The 16,803-nt window shown below is 39.7% G+C and overlaps 1 protein-coding gene across 2 annotated transcripts in view; it reads right to left on the bottom strand.

The window, feature by feature from the left end:
• prkcz (protein kinase C, zeta) overlaps window positions 1-16,803 on the bottom strand; it is a 226,405-nt gene that overhangs the window by 81,838 nt on the left and 127,764 nt on the right. For both annotated transcript variants that reach the window (XM_038269023.1, XM_038269024.1), the window contains 3 exons: window positions 12,625-12,715; window positions 9,405-9,460; window positions 9,109-9,327 (listed from right to left, as the gene is read on the bottom strand). In XM_038269023.1, the coding sequence (XP_038124951.1) occupies window positions 9,109-9,327; window positions 9,405-9,460; window positions 12,625-12,715 (366 nt within the window). The remainder of the gene's footprint in view (window positions 1-9,108; window positions 9,328-9,404; window positions 9,461-12,624; window positions 12,716-16,803) is intronic.

Below are 16,803 nucleotides of genomic sequence, written 5' to 3'. Positions count from 1 at the left end.
AAAAGGAAGGTCCTCAATAAGTCTTTAAAACACAAATGTGTGTGTGACTGAGCACTGTTAGTTATCTCGTTTGTCTCTGCCGGTACCCAGGCTGCACCCCGCCTCTCCCTCTGTCCCTGATGGAGGTCGGCTTCATCAGTCAGTAAGAGTCTGACTGCAGGGAGGAGGCTGATCTGTTAGGAGCCAGAAAGCGAGGGAGTTAAAACAGCAGGTTGTTCCACTCGCTCCATTGTTCTGCTGCCAACGCATCCATTCAACATCCTTTGTTATACAGACGGTGAAGCTCCGTCAGTGTGAGCTCTGCAGACTAAAATCTAACACATCTGGACAGATGCAGCAGCTTTTCATGGCATTCATTCAGGAACTGATGACGGTGCGTTTAGATTCATCGTTTGCAGAAAAGGTTTTGATATCAGAGCTTAGAAACACGTCTTTTTGGTTTTTATTTACTTTATCTAATATTTATCAATGGGGTTGCAGTTTGTAGACTTTGCATGACTGTCAGGTTAAATGGCGTCTCTAAATTCTCCTCAGGTGAGTCAGTGTCTGATAGACTGGTGACCTGTCCAGGGAGTACCCTGTGTTTTGTCCATTGATCGCTGGAGACAGACACCAGCCGGACGATCAGCCCTGATGGAGAAGTGGCAGAAGATGAATGAATGAATGAATGAATGAATGAATGAATGAATGAATGAATAAATAGTCAAGTTTCATTCCTTCAGAATCAAGTTTAAACAGCATTCAGCCGTCTCATACCAGCTGCTAAAGTTGGATTATCTCTTCAATCCAACAAGGTAGGTGATATTTTCTGTGCATTTAATTGAAAAATAAGTTGTAATAATCCTGTTTCTGAGTCAGTTTTTCGTTACTACAGGAATCGTTTATACACTTTACGAGTTTTTGCTCTTTTCGGGATAATCCTCCAGTTGTGAGAGATTTTTTGGGGGTTTTTTTTGGGTGAGCTTCAGCCTAATTGTGCGTCCCGCGTCGTGTAGCATACAGGGCATGGGCGTAGGTTTGCATAGGGACCATAGGGACATGTCCCTACCAAAATTTTGGCCCCGACCTACTTGTCCCTACCAATGTGAATAACATGTTTATAATTTACAATACAGCGTTGTTGCAGCAGTCGCTTCTTTTCTCCCAACTTGTATGTTGAAGTTAATATTTTAAATGCTCAGTGTCAGCTCCTCTTATAGTTCCCGCTCTCATGTAAATACAATAAATCTATTTGCATTCCCTAGAATGTCATTTTACTTTGTTTTACAATACAGAGAATATCAGCATATCAGATAAAAAAAAAATAAGAGTGGGTTTTAACCTGTTTACCTCTGCACAATTCTATTTCTTCAAAAGAAAACGTCTGATAAATACACATATAACAGACCTATTTAGATTATATTTGGTTAAATATTTACCTTCCGTCTTAGTCACTTGTAAGTTCAAATGTAGCCCTTTTGAAAGTGTTAAGCTGTCCCAATTTCACATTATTCAGAGCAACTGATGCTTCAAACATTGATAAACAGCATCTTGTGTGTGTAGTCATAAAATTTGTATAAATGTAGCAAAAAATGCTGTTTTCTCTTTAAACGAAATGCATCAATGCTAACGTCAAGCACTACAAAAAAAAAAAAAAAAAATAGGAGCATGCATATTTTTGACATCAGACCAATTCAATTTAAGACCAAAAGTTGAGATCAAACCTACGCCCTTGATTCAGAGGGTAACCAGGGGTGATTAGCCTCTCAGCTCCCAGTCAGGAATTGTAAGGTCGGGAGAAAATCAAACACTGTAAAATTTCAGTCGGCCCTCTCTTGGTGTTAGGGAGCGAATCCTGCTGTTGAAGCAGAGCTACAAGGCGATTTACATGGATCCGTTCACTGCACATGTGCAAACACAGGAATTCTTCTTCTTCTAAATTGACCAGTCCAACCAGCACCATCTCTCCGCGCAGAGGGGAGGTTTTTGGACTTTCAGTATCGGATCGCAGAGTGGAAATACATGAATTGTGTGCTGAGAACTTTTAAACCCTGCAGGTATGTCATCCAGTTTGAGCTGTAGCTGAGTACAATGATTAAAAATATCGTACAGTTTATGCCTGGCTTAACTTTGAATCTCCCTTAAGTCCCTGTCATTTACTCTCTGCTCTGTTTTCTGATCCACCAAAGCTTCCAAAGAAGTCTTTCTACCTCCATCTTCTTCTAATTTCGTTTAGATTTTTGCAGACCCTTCCCTCTGTCACCCCAGAGAAGATGAACCATCAGCTGTGTTTAGATTCATCCAGAAGTTTCTGAATCTAATATTTTAGCATTTGTTTAGGAGCAGCTTTATAAAGTGTTTTCCTCTTTAAAACCTGTGTGATAAGATAAGACACAGCTGAATAAATCCAGATTAACAACTGAAAGGACCAAAGCGATCTGATCCAATAACACAGTATGGAACAGAACCTCCTAAATGCAACCAGAAACTGGGTCATTGGAGCTGCTTCACAGTAATACTGGACTGGTGCTCATAGAGTCAGACCTTCTATCACTGTTGTGGCATCAGCCATCTTCTATAGAGCTGTCTGTTGGAGCAGTGACTCATCTGTAGCTGAGAGGAAGCGGCTGGATCAGCTGATCAGGAAGGCCAGCTCTGTGATTGGATGCCCTCTGGACTCAGTGCAGGAGGTGGGAAACAGACGGATCCTAACTAAATGATAATCTATGTTGGATAATGTCTCCCCCCCCATGCATGAGGCTGGTGCTGAACTGGAGAGCTCCTTCAGTGACAGACTGCTGCACCCTAAATGCACCAGGGAGCGTTATCACAGATCCTTCCTCCCAGCTTTCCCCGTTGTGGGACAATAATTGGATTTTCTATTTTATTTTATTGTATTTTTTTGTATTCTGTAATAATTTTGGCAGATCTATGTAAGCCAGCAACTGTTCACAGAGGACTCCTGTTTCAGCTGGTTTATAAAAATATCTGGAACAATGATGTAGGAACCATAACCCTGCCATTTAGTATTTACAAAAAGCTTTTTCTTGAATATATTTTTTTCTGACATGGCTAAATTTGTATTCAAGTTTGTTTTATTTTTTCTTAATTCATCTGAACATGCAAAGATCTTGTATAACATAACGACCAGCTACAAGCATGTTTAGTGTGAGGGATTGCTGAAGAGTCATTAGCTACGTTTACATGGACACAACTAATCGGATTGAAGGCCTGATCAGATCAAAAATGTTTCATGTAAACATGTCAGACTGAAGATTCTAATCCGATTCGGTCCGATCGGATCTAAATTTAATTCCGAAAGAGAGAGGTGGTTTTTGCCGATCGCCATTCCGATTGGCGTCCATGTAAACACCCATTCGGATCTTAAGAGTAAAATAATCTTCACTGCGCATGTGTGCAACGTCAGCGTGACGTTTTTCCGCCTTGTCAACAACAGGAAACCACCGGTCGCTCTCGCTGTGAACAACATGGCGGGAGGAGTCTAGGAACGCCGACTTATACACTCAAGTTCATTTAAAGCTGCAGGAAGCAGGAATTTATCCTCCTCCTCTTCCTCTTTTCTCTCTCCACAGCCCACTCGCTCTCCCAGGCCGGTTCAATCGCTCATTCTCTACATTTTCTCTCGTACATTTCGCTGCCAAGCGCTTTTTTCCTCCTCTCTCCGTTTTTCTTTCCGCTCCCTCCGAGCGCATCGTTTGTCAGGCCTCCCAAAAACCAGACGCAGACAGAACTGCCAAGTTTGGCAGGAAGTTCTGCGCATGCTTAAAAGATTTAATCTGATCCAACGCTTGGTACATGTATACACACGTCATGATCGGATCATTTCATTTAGTGTGCATGTAAACGGAGATTTTGAATTTCCGATCAACCAAGGTTTGGATCGGATCGGGGAAATTTTGCGCATGTAAACGTAGCTAATGAGTCGATGCAATCAGCTGGTTTTCCTTGAAATACTTTACATCAATCTGACTGGATGATCTGGTTGAATTGTAAAGTGCCTTGAGATGACATGTGTTGTGAATTGGCGCTATAGAAATAAACTGAACTGAAAGGTGGCGGCCAGGCAGACCGACCTCGCATCAGTTTACAGTCTTTAGTTTATTTACTGATTTAAAAAAACAAAATCCATCAAAGCAAAACAGGTGCTTGGACATAAATGTTCTTGTTGAGTAAGTAAAAATGGAGGACATAAATGATATAAGGTAAGATCATGGCGGGATCGTCACAGCCAGAGTGCACAACGGCCGCGACGTGATGAATATTCTGCGGCTGCGGCTGAATGGACAACAAACCCCGCCGCTGTACCACAGTCAGAAAGTCTTCGTATTCCCAGACTAAATGGCGGAGGTTTCAGCACAGCGTTAGGCATTCAACACCGTGAGGAACAGGTTGGTGGAAGCTGGTGCCAAATGTTCCCTGTATTTCCTGCAAATATGTAAGTGTCTTTAAATGACACTGTGAAAACTTTCACTTCACCGGCTGATGCAGAGCGATTCGTCAACTCATAGTCTCACATCGACTGACTTTATTAAACATTCTACACAAAGGTTCACATTAATGGTGCACATTAACATTTCTATAGTTCCTGTGGAGGTAAACACGGCTTGTTGGGTTTAGGTTATTTACTCTCTCTGTTATCCAGCAGCCTCCACTTTAGATTGAGGGATATGCCATTTAGTTCCTGTTGCGGCTGGGGTGAATTTTGGGGATTCTGTGTTCGTTCGGTTTTTGTTCAACCTCCTGTGTTGTGTTGTGTTCATCTTGTCAGCCTCTATGGCAAGCCTTTTGACCAGAAATTTGGTTTAGTCTGACCATCCACAATTACGTTCCAGATATCTTAAAATACATTTTGACTGGACAAAACCACATTTTGACTGTATTACAGACATTATCTGTATTTACATTCTGATTAGGAAGAATAATAATTCAAGACATCTTAAATTACATTTTGCCCAGTCAAAATTCCTTTAAAGATATCTCATATTACGACCCCAGATTTGTCATTTAAAGCGTTACACACTGATTTAACTTTTCCTCCTGTGGATTAAACTCACAGTAAGGATTTTTTTTTAGGAATGATCCTCCTTGAAACCCATTAAAAAGATCATGACATATTTTGTCAGTCAGAATGTCAATTTAAGATATTTTTAATGGAAAAGCTGAATAATTCCAAGATATCTTTAATTCATTTGGAGATATCTTAAAAGGAATTTTGAATAGTCGAAATTACAATTCAAGATATCTTTAAATTTGTTTAGCCTATAATTTAGTTTTCACTAGTCAAAGCTGCATATCTCCTATCCTAAAATACATTTAAGATATCATGAATTATGGTGGCATTTGAGATATCTTTAATTAGAATTATGACTAATCAAAACTAAAATCGAGATATCTTGAAATTACTTTATGACTAGTCGTAATTTAATCGTAGATATCTGAAATGTGTATTTCAGATAGTCAGTAATTAATTCTAGATATCTTAAATTGTCGTCTCCATACAAGTTGATGGTAAATCTGACGTCATTTCAAATAGTCAGAATGTAATTAGAGAAATCTCTAATAGGTATCTTGACTAGTTAAAATATAATTTAAGATATCTTAAATGGCTAAAATGTCTAGTCATAAAACAATTTGAGATATCGTAAATGTAAAGGTGTTATAACCGAATTTATGTTAAAATGGCTTGCCATACAGCTGCTGCTTTTACGCTATGATAAATGCAGGATAATAATACTTCTAAGCAGGGCATAAGTCCCATTAATTTTGTCTCCTGGATCTTCAGAGGGCTTAGTAAAGCGCTTAAAAAAGGTGTTTTCGCATTTAAAATCACTTTCATCCGATATTGTCTTTCTTCAGGAGACTCATATTCAACCAAATGAGCAGAGACAGTTGAGATCTTCATGGGTGTCACAAATTTACCAGTCAAATTTTTCTTCCAAGGCTAAAGGGGTCGCAATCCTTATTCGCAAATCCTTTCCATTTATCTCTAATTCATGTGTGCAGATTCAGGGGGACGATATGTGCTTCTCACTGGCGACATCAATTCCATCCCTGTTGCTTTATTAAATTAAAGCTACAGTGTGTAACTTTTAGCGACATCTAGCGGTCAGACTGCAGACTGCAGCAACATGAACATCTCCCCCCCACCGCTTCTCCCCACCAACAGTACGGCGAGCGTTACGGGACAAAATGTCTTCCACGACGTCCGCATCACCTACCTTCTCAAGTGATGAGGTTTGTTTACATAGATAATTTTACAGATAGTATTTCATTAGTCTGTGTAGGGTATAGATTTCATGTAGACTTAGGATAATAAATATACCCGTTATTTTTTCTACATCGTTGTGACGTTTTGGCGATCTCGCCATCACTAGTTTGTTGGCTCTGCGCTGCCGTAGCGCAAAGATGTCTGCCTCCATGGCTGCAAGACCCGCTCCTATGTAATTATAAATAACGAATTCTAAGGCAACGCAAATATTAAGGTTAAGAGGCTGAGCTCGTAGATGATGATAAATAACATAGTTATGTATAATATATTACATTTCTGACTGTATATCCCTGTAATTATTACACACTGTAGCTTTAAAGTAAAGTTATGCCGGGAATTAAGACTGTCCCGATTTTTTCTGCAAGATATTTGACACTGTTGCACAATGTAATAATAGGGACATAATAATAGGAGGTGACTTTAATTGTTATCTCGATCTGCTGCTGGATATGTCCTCCAATAAAGCTGCCTCTTCTTTGAAATCAGTCTGTTCTAAATAATCTCATCAAGTCGTTAAATTTAGTTGATATCTTCAGCATCAGCATCCTTCTGATCGTAAATACTCTTTTTTTTTCTCCCTCCCATGGTAGTTTTCCCAGAATTGACTATTTTTTTAATTGATTCTAAGTTAATTTCACATACAGTCAGCTCAACGTATCACAGCATCTTAATTTCAGATCACGCCCCTCTCTTATTACAGATTAACTTCCATCTCTATGTTCCGTCGTTTAATTGGAAATTTATCCCCCTATCAATTTCAGGATTATGTTTCTGCCAAAATCTCAAATTTAATGCCAACGGAGAAGTATCTGACTCAGTTTTGTGGGAGTCATTTAAAGTGGTATTAAAGGGAAAAATTATTTCTTATCAGTCTTCAGTCAAAAAGACCAGATGGTGGTCAGAGGGCCCAGTGGCGCCAGTGTATGGCAGCCTCGCTTCTGTCAGTGAGCCCCAGGGCAGCTGTGGCTACAATGCAGCTTACCACCATCAGTGTGTGACTGAATGTAGATTAAAGCGCTTTGGTCAATCCTCCTGACTTGAAAAAGCGCTATATAACTACAGGCCATTTACCATTTACCAAAGATCTTAGTTTCAGATCAAGTTGCAGTCATAAGAAAACAAGCAGAGATAAAAAAAAAAAAAAGTTTTATAAAAGTCAAGTTTTTAGTTTTTTTCACTTAGTTTTTGTGTTGTCTTGCTATTTAAGTTGGTGTTTTGGAGATTTTATTTGGACACCTGAAAGATGTTTGTCTCTGCAGTGCACAAATATAATGCCCTGCTATTACATAGAATTACCTTTACATAGAAAATAGAACAGTTTGTTAACATGAAGACTCTGTTGCAATGCAAGCCATTTTGTCCTTTATGTTCTTTGCAGAGTCACAGCATTCAAATGATTATATCTTATTTAATTCTTTTTCCATTTGTAAAAGTTTGACATTATTTGAAAGCGTAGACTCTCCTCTTTCAGAATCTCTCTAAATTGTGATTCACTGTCCTCTGGTGCTCTTCAAAAACAGCATGACTTCTGCAGGAGTTTGAGTTCCAGTAAATCATCCTTAGGGTCCCAATAATCGACCCCGTCCTTTCTGCCCTTAGGAAATCAATAACCCTGTCTCTATCAAATATGATTTCGTTTGTGAATTTTTTGATTGAAAAAAAATAAAAAATAAAAAAGTTGCTGCCAAACATTTTCCTGGTGGGTTTAAAGTTAGTGTGAAGTACGACACGCTACATACTAAGCTGGGCTTAAAAGGTTCCATGTGCAAACACATGCTTCATATCTGATTCCTGCAGGCTTTAAAACACAGATTATTATCCTTCTGATTCGACAACATGAAGGATGCAAATAAACTTCAGACTCATCAGATAAGGAAACCTGTTTCTAGACAGAAATTGTCTACATTGTGCCGAGTGTAAATGAACAGCAGCTTCAAACCGAAATCCCACATCCTCTGTGACACCCCCCCCCCCATAGACCCCCATCACCATCCAGCAAATATGCAGTTTATGCCCATATTTTTCTTTGCAGCAACGATAAGTAGGATCATACTTGGTTTGTATGATTATGTTTGTTCCCTACTTCCAAACTCAGCATCTCTTCATCCATGCCTGCGATAAAAAGTTTCTTTCGAAGTTGTCAGAAGCGCTTTTAGAAGTTGCCACTGGATTAGATTAAACTTTTAAGCCTCTCAGTAAAAAAAAAAAATTTTGATTGAGATGAGAAATCTGTTTCCTGGTATGTTGAAGTAACAATAGTTAGTTTTTGGGAAGATATAACAATGATGCTCTAATTTGTAGTCATTACCGATCTGTTGTTACCATACTTTCATTTGGCAAACTGGATCTTCTCGACATTCCTCTTCCTGTTTGGTTCGATTGAAGGTGCGGATCTTGACCTGGCTGGACCGGAACTGGGCAAAAAACAGCTGGGCTCCGTATTTAGACGGTAAAGGATGGAGGAGACGTACGTGGACAGCGATGTGTGGAGGAGTAGCGGAGATGTGGACCAGTTCTCACTGGTTAGATAATGAACAAGTGCTCCGCATGCCATACGTGAGCGGGGCGGGGAGGTGATGGAGGATGAGGATCTGGGGGTCAGGGACCCCTGCTGTACTCTTCCTCTGCTTTAGAACATTTGCTTTAAGGTTCACCATGCTTTAACAAGCGTTCACTTCTGCTTTTGTTGCCCTTTAAACTATTTTAATCCATGAAATTCATTGTATATTTCCCCTTGCAATAAAAACCATTGAGCTGCTGTCATGTGATTGGCTAATTCAGTTCAACCTTATACACTGCTGCTAAGTATAAATACGCGTCACCAAATTCCAGCCTCTCACCTCATCGTCGTGGACGAGCTCCTTTTTAACCACTTTCATGGCATAAATTTGCTCATTCTTCTTCAGCCGGACCAGTAGGACCTTGGCGTAGCTTCCTCGCCCAATCACCCGGATCAGTTCAAAGTCACTCAGACCTAGAGTGGTGCCCTGCGACAACTTAATGCCATCAATGCCGTCCACCACATCCTTGATGTCCTGCAGGGGATTCAGGTCCGAGTCCTGTGAGTAGAAGGATGCATTATGTCAGTTCTAGCTTGGATGTAGTGGCAGTAATACTGAACTGATCAATCGCTCACCTCGGTATCCGTTTCTTCCCGTTTATCCACCGCACGGTTGTGTGGCAGAAAAGATACTGTAAAAGAAGCAAAAAAGAACTTTTCTGCTTTTAGAGAAAGAAACCTGAGACTGAGAATCAACACATATAAACATGCGTTTCCTTTTTAGTCCAGCAGAGGGAGACAGAGAATAATAAATGGAGTGAGGCAATTTAAAGGAAATCACCAAACTAAGGTAAACTCTATATTTCTAAACAGCAGCAGCTCAAAAAGTCTGAGTTTTTTGGCGCTTTGTTCTTAACCTAATGTTGTTAAGATTGTCTCTGTCAATCCGGGAGACCAGATACAGATATAGATTTTCCACCATTGGTTTTTTTAAAGGAGAAGTCCGGTCATATTTAAAATTCAAACTTCTGAAAGTTCTTTAAATATAAAATTATTCCATACTGTTCAATAAATGCTCAGTGTTTTTAATTCAGAGTAATTTTCATGTGAATGTGCTTTACTGGAGACATCCATGTTTGTCAAAGAACACTACTGCCACCTACTGGTTTATGACGTCACGGTGCGGTATCGGCTGTTGATCAAGTCCCAGTGCTGTATCTGGTGTTTGTCACAACGCGCTATTATCCAAGTCATCTTGAAAACATTCTTCTTCCAAATGTTGGCTACATATTACGGGTTTTTTCTCTGGCCAGAAGTTCGATGGCAAATCCTCCCTCTTCAAGTTGGCGATCCAACGACCAACCTGTCCGTGGAGGATCAGGAATCAGAAAGGTGGAATAACTCTTATTTTTCACTTTTTCCCGATGTATTCCAACATCCAGCTGCCATGCACGTGGGCATTGTCAGTTTCACTATAGCTCTGGTGAATTTCAATGGTGAAGTCCTCTGGAAATCTTCAATAATTGTTGTTGATTGCAGATGTGTCTAGTAGTTCCCATTGATTTAGCTTGTAAAGCGGGGAGAATGGCGCTAGGCTTACCGCACCGTGACGTCACTGCTGGAAGATGGCAGGAGGGAGGGGTTACTATATTTGGTCAAAAATGGCCGCTCCCAGACTCAGTGATCACAACGAAAATTATTGTTTTTATATCATTACTGATTAATGCTAAATTCATTAAATCACTGCAAACGTATTAGTTTTAGATCTAAATAATTCCTTATTATTCCACGTTGACCGGACTTTTCCTTTAACAGACTATCAGCAGGATGGTCACTTTCTCACATATAGTGAACTGACCCATTCTAGCAGCGACACGATTTGCAACCAACAGAGGCTGAAATGGGAGGAGCAGTTTATGGATTAACAGACATGGTAGAAATATGTGAATGAGGATTACATCAGAGGTCAGTTTCATGGGTTTAACATTCTAAGCATTGTGGGTTCAGATCCAAGAAAGCTTCTCTGAAGGAGAAGTTGACTGAAAATTACTCGGGGAATGTCTTCATATTATAAACATAGGAAATAATAATACTGAGGATCATTTCCTGATCATCAACGAACAGCAGAGTGGCTAAAAATAATTTTGCACAAAAAAGTAGACAAGAAAGCTTACATAAAAGAGTTAATGATATAAAAGAAGATCAAATGTGAAGCTGTAGACAATCCTCCCCCAGAAAATAATATTCTGTTAAAATTCAAAACAGTTTCCAATATTTCCGCTTTTTAAATTTTATTTTTAGAGCCAAAAAAATGTAGGTTTTCATCATCCCTCAGCTAAAAAAGAAGATCAGGATCTAGTATATAAAGAGTCTTTCTCTCTGTAATAATGGACACAATAAACTGGAGTTCCCTTTACTTCAGCCTCACTTGTTCAGATTGAATTTTCATTATATTTGAGGTGTTTTTATTTACTACTTAGCCTAAACTTTTCATATTTTTGTGTATTATATATTAAATATTATTATTTTAAAAAACATTTTAAGGAGTTTTTACTGATGTTACTAAAAGGCTCTGATATGGGTTAATAATTGGCAAAAAAATTGTTTTTTTTATGCAATAATTAGATTTTACCATCACATAGAAAACTCTGTTAGGGCTGCGTGATAAAGCCAAAAATCAAAATTATGTTTTACTTTTATTAAACCTAATTTCAGTTTGAACTTTCCTTGTAGTTTTCCTCCACTAACCACTATCAACCATTGCGTCCTTAATATAAACATGGGAGTAGACACAGTCTAACTAAAATCGGAAATTAAAAAGTTTTCTTTTCCATTTCAAATATTTTTATTTAAAAAAAAAACAGCTCATGAGTTTAACTTGAGTTAAACAAAGTGCAGCAAACAAAGGCATCTAACTGTTTTACTGGCAGCTCCTAGCTCCTTTTTTTTCACCTTTCATGAGGTCAACAGTAAAAAAAGCAGCCGGCTTGCTTTAACTCGCAGTGGATCATGGGATACCTAAGGCTACGGAGGATACACCGGACCCGTCCTTCAAAACGGGCGAAAAGAAGGCGTCATTTGTTGGCTGCATAAAGAGGAGTCTTCCAACCCCATCAGGCCTCGGCGACGCGCTATGACGTAATTGGTCGATGAATCTGGCGTTTGGCAGACGCAGGCCCTGAATGCTGATTCGTAGCTAAAACTTAGCATGTTTGAGTTTAGCACCGTAGTACCTTAGAGCAGCAGAGCTGAGGCTCCCTGTCTGTGGCGTTGCTCATGTAGCCGGTGTGCTGAAGCTCTTTCTGTTCGGCTCCAATCCATCTGAACCCAGTTGACAACACAGACCTACACTCGGTAATTCGGCTTGCTCCTTCCTGACTCCAATCTCCATCAACTAACCAGTAAAACTGATCTCTTTCCTCATGATTTCATTTCAAACCTTTGCTCCACCTCCCATTGCAGAAAACCCACCAGGACATTCTTCAAACTCAAACTGTTGATCACTTACAGTCTCTCTCTTAATATATTCATCGCCGTGTTTTGAACGTGTAACAAGCAGAAGCATAAAGACTAAGAACTGATTAAAATTCATAAGTAATGTGAAGATAAACCTGAAGTATTTTAGTTTCTTCATTAAGGGACATTTCTTATGTGTCAAATGTGTTTTTGTTTAGCTTAGCTTTTTGGAACTACGATGACATTTTTAATTTCTTTTTTTTATAAACTTGCAGTTGCAGATGTGAGCTTCCTTAATCCAACACAATGGAAAATGCTTTGAAAAATGAACCAGATGATTACGTATGAAGGAACAAACATTCAGAGGCTCTTCCTGCTGTGGAAAGAAGAAATGTCTTACTCCCATCCGTGTCCTCTGCATCGTCCGGTGGAAGGTCCACCTCCTCACTCCTGGCGTCTGAAGGGGGCTCCTGCGATGGCATGGCTGGATCCTGAAAAAACAAGTTGAGAACTTCATCTAAATATCCACCGACGCGATGGCCCAGATATCCAGCGACATGTCCTCGGATGATTTTACACTCTTGGTGAAGAGTGTGCTGAATCACATCAGCGAGGACGGAGGAGGAGAACTGCATTTGAGGACTGGTTTCAGGTAAAGCAGCCAAAGAAATGAGAAGTTTATGTTTCCTCAGAATCTCTCCTCTGCTCTGATGATAACGTGATGAAGCTCTGATCAATGTTCACACACTGAGCTGACTGTCAGAGCTCACGCTATCTATGGCATTGATTTTCCAATCCTCATTTCTGTCTTCAGAGAGCTGAGATTTGGATCTTTTGCTCTTTGGTCAACTGGACGGATGGTGTGGAGCTCAGCGTTAGCCTCTAGCATTAGCTCACCCTGCTGAGAATAAAGCTGCACTTAAATATTTCCTTTAGACTGAATAGTTAACTTCCCACCAGGGATTCCCAGAGTGGGCCTCTAGCTGCCACTAGGGGATCAGTGGGGCGAAAAATATAATAGTGGTCTGATTATTACAGATTATTTTTTCATTACAGAATAAAAAGAGGCTTAAATAAAAAATTCCTTTATAAGAATTGAAATTCCAACTTAAACTTTAGTAAATAAATAAAAATTTGTTGACAGGGAAATGTAATTAATTAGAAGAAGTATTTTCCTACGATTTATTTTAAGATGCATAACAGAGGAAGTTATTGTAGTACGCAGAAAATCTGTGGCTTCTGATTTAAACAAACATGGTGCTATGACTCTGAACCGTGCACCCCGCTCCCTTCGGTTTTTCACTTCTTGTTGTTGTTGTTAGGATGCGTTTCCTGGTTATTAAAGCATGAATAAACACTCCACCTTTAGTTTTAGCTTTAAAATAAGCTTTTCTTTATGTCAAACAAAGCTGTGCCTGTCTAGCCCTCAGAGTGAGGACCAATTTTTCCAATTTCACCATCAATTTTTTTTTATTTTCTTTAGTCCAATTGCTTTTAATGTTCTTTCTTGTTTCTGCATTTTTTTTTATTATTATTTCTTTATTATTTTTTCTTCTACTTGCTCTGATTCTGTTTTATTTTCCTATATTTTAATTATGTAAAGCACTTTGCATTGTCTTTGTACTGAATTTTGCTATATAAATAAATTTGCCTTGCCATCACGATGAGGATCAGTTGTTGTAAAGTGAGGACATTTTGCCGGTTCCCACATGCTATTTTGCTAATGGTTAGGTTTAGGATTAAGGTGTTAATCGGTTAGGGTTAGGATGAGGTAAGCATTGGTGATGGTTAGTTTTAGGGTTAGGGCATAGAGGCAAAGAAAGGTTTAAAAATGACAGAAAATCAATGGAAGTCAACACATGGTCCTCACTACATATAACAGAACCAACGTGTGTGTGTGTGTGTCAGCCTGACTGGGACACGGATGGGGGGGCACGGCTAAAAGTTTGCACTGGAAAAATTATCTAGAAATAAGTAAAAAAAAAAATTTAAATGAAGTGTATTAACCCTTAATTAGAGCAGGTAAATAAGATGATTTGCCGATGGAATGAGTATTTTTACTCATGTAAATTGTCTTCCTCATTAACAAACTGTCTCATTTACCTCCTCAATTCAGGAAAATTTATCTTAGGAAAAAAAAAAGGTTTGCAGTGTGGGAACCGCTGTTCAATGAAAACTCAAAGAACATAAAACACTTAAAACCATAAAAACTGAACCGATTTGGATGCTGAGATGTTGAATACAAAATTTATTAGTTTAAGAAGAACCTCAAAGTTACGCTATTAGTTTATAGCAAGAAAATATGAAACATAAATAAATCAAACGTTTGAAAATAGTTTGCGGTTTTTCAGATCCGGTTTTGTTTTTATTTTTCTGGCCCCGTTTTTGTTTGGGGGCGGAGCCTAAGATGACAGAAGCAAACAGAGGCCTGACTAAACATTCCTAACTGTTGCATTTAGGAACTGTGGGAACTGGGAATGTCTTTTAAACATCAGAGGTCTTCTTTATGTTATGTGTTTTGTTTTTTATGACATCCTTCATGGATCCAAGCTGTTTATGTAAAGAAAAATAACAAATCTTAGTGGAAGGAAATGTATTAGGCTGTCCTCCGCTCTAAAAGTAAACCAGACAAGAGCTTCTGTCCTCACAGCTCTACTCGCTGTGGCCTCTTCATCCGCTCCTCCTGCTGGGCTCCATGACCAGGTCAGAATAGGCTGCTTGTTGGTTTTAATCTCAGTGGGAAACGATGGATCTCTGCAGCAGGCTGTGCTAAAGCTGTGCTAAAAAAAACCTGCAGGACAGCGGCCCTGGAGGACCCACTTTGCTCTGCAGCATCTCTAAACTGCTCAAGTTTTCAAGTTAAATTAGTTTCTCTCTCTTTTCTTTGTTTTAAACATGTTCCTGAAGGCATCAGCTGATGAATCCAGCCCCCATGTAGAGCTGTCAGCCATGTTTCCTCACCCGTCATCTAAAGCTCTGCTCCCACAACAAAACAGGGCCAGAAACAAAAAAAAAAAGGAAACATCTGACAGTTTAAAAAACAAACATTTTAATCTGAAAAGAAGTTTTTTTTTTCCATTATTCTGTGCTACTTTGTGTGGGTTTATCATATAGACATAAAGTTATTAGATATAAATATGTTTGAATCCATCATGAAGACGAGTCCAGATGAAAAACATCTCAGATATAAAAAAAAAGTAAAACTGGGTTATTTTTTTTTATTTTTTTGACCAAACAGGATCAATGAAAAGATTGTTTTTATATCCGATTCAGTTTGTTTACGTAGCTCCAGTTCAAAGCATGTTATCAAACAGAAGCAAAGCCGTAGCTCCGCCTCGCACGCAGAGAGGTTCAAAGACCATCGGTTATCTTGGCCTCCAGATAGCCTGCCTGTTCCAATGAGCCAATAGGGATGGAGCTCAGGGTGACATGTACATCCATTCATGGAAACAGAGCCAAAGGAGCACACGGTGGTCTCCTTCACCAAATGATCCTCGTACTCCTCCCTCCCATTGTTTCCCATCCAGGGTGGATGGATAGAGAAAACAATCCTCTCTGCTCTGCAGTCATTCAGCTCATATTATCTCACAGCCTGGATTGTTCAACAGGAATAAAAATGCTGCAGACGGTTCAGTCCACATGTTTGCTAACATCCCAGCAGAATGAGGCTAACAGTGCGCGGTTCGATCAGGTCCATGTCGGCTCCATTAGAATCAGGGCCTCCTAGGGCTGAAAGCTGGAACATTATATACGGGAACTTATCATTCTGCTGTTAAAAGGGAGTTTTTCCTCTCCACTGTCGCTACAAGCATGCTTAGTGTGAGGGATTGCATTGGAGTCAATGAGTCGATGCAATCAACTGGTTTTCCTTAAGCTGGGCTTACACTGTGTGATTTTTGGCAATTTCGGGGTGACTTTCCAGTCGTGCGAGAATTTTCCGATGGGCCTGACTTTCAGCCTGATCGTGCGTCGTGTTGTGTACGAGGGGTAACGAGGGGAGATCAGCCTCTCACAACCACCTCCTGATCAGGAATCGGGAGAAAATCAAACATTTTGGGCAAATCACTCAGGGGGCAAACAAGGATTCTTCTTCTTCTTCCCCTCAGAAAAGAGAGAAGCATGGAGGGGGTGCAATGAGTAAAATGCAGTTCTGTCTGTAAAATAGACCGTAGCAGCCACATTTGCTCAGCCGTGTCTTTGTTCAAATACGTTGTTGCCTTTTCTTCTTAGGGCTTTCAGTACAAAATTGCACAAACTGCCAAGGCAGCGTGTTTCACTATAGTGAGCTTCTTATTCCTCTTCTACTGGTTTTTCTTCCAGACAGACGAGTCAGAGCAGCTCCATCTCACTGCAGAGTTGAGTCCAACGTGGTTTTTATACGTACAGTGTGAGCAGGTAGATCACATCAGAGTATCGTGCTGCACATACATATGTGAGCTGTGAACTCACACGGTAGGAGAAAACCGCAGGGTTTCCTCCTACAGTGTGAGCTGCAGCTGCGTGCAACCATTGAAAAAAAATCGCATAGTGTACGCTCAGCTTAAGATAGAAAACTTTGATTCAATCTGACTGCATGATG

Source organism: Cyprinodon tularosa, unplaced genomic scaffold (assembly GCF_016077235.1).
Source record: "Cyprinodon tularosa strain WSP-4 unplaced genomic scaffold, ASM1607723v1 ctg716, whole genome shotgun sequence".
NCBI lineage: Eukaryota > Metazoa > Chordata > Actinopteri > Cyprinodontiformes > Cyprinodontidae > Cyprinodon > Cyprinodon tularosa.
This window is presented reverse-complemented; position numbering and strand designations above follow the sequence as displayed.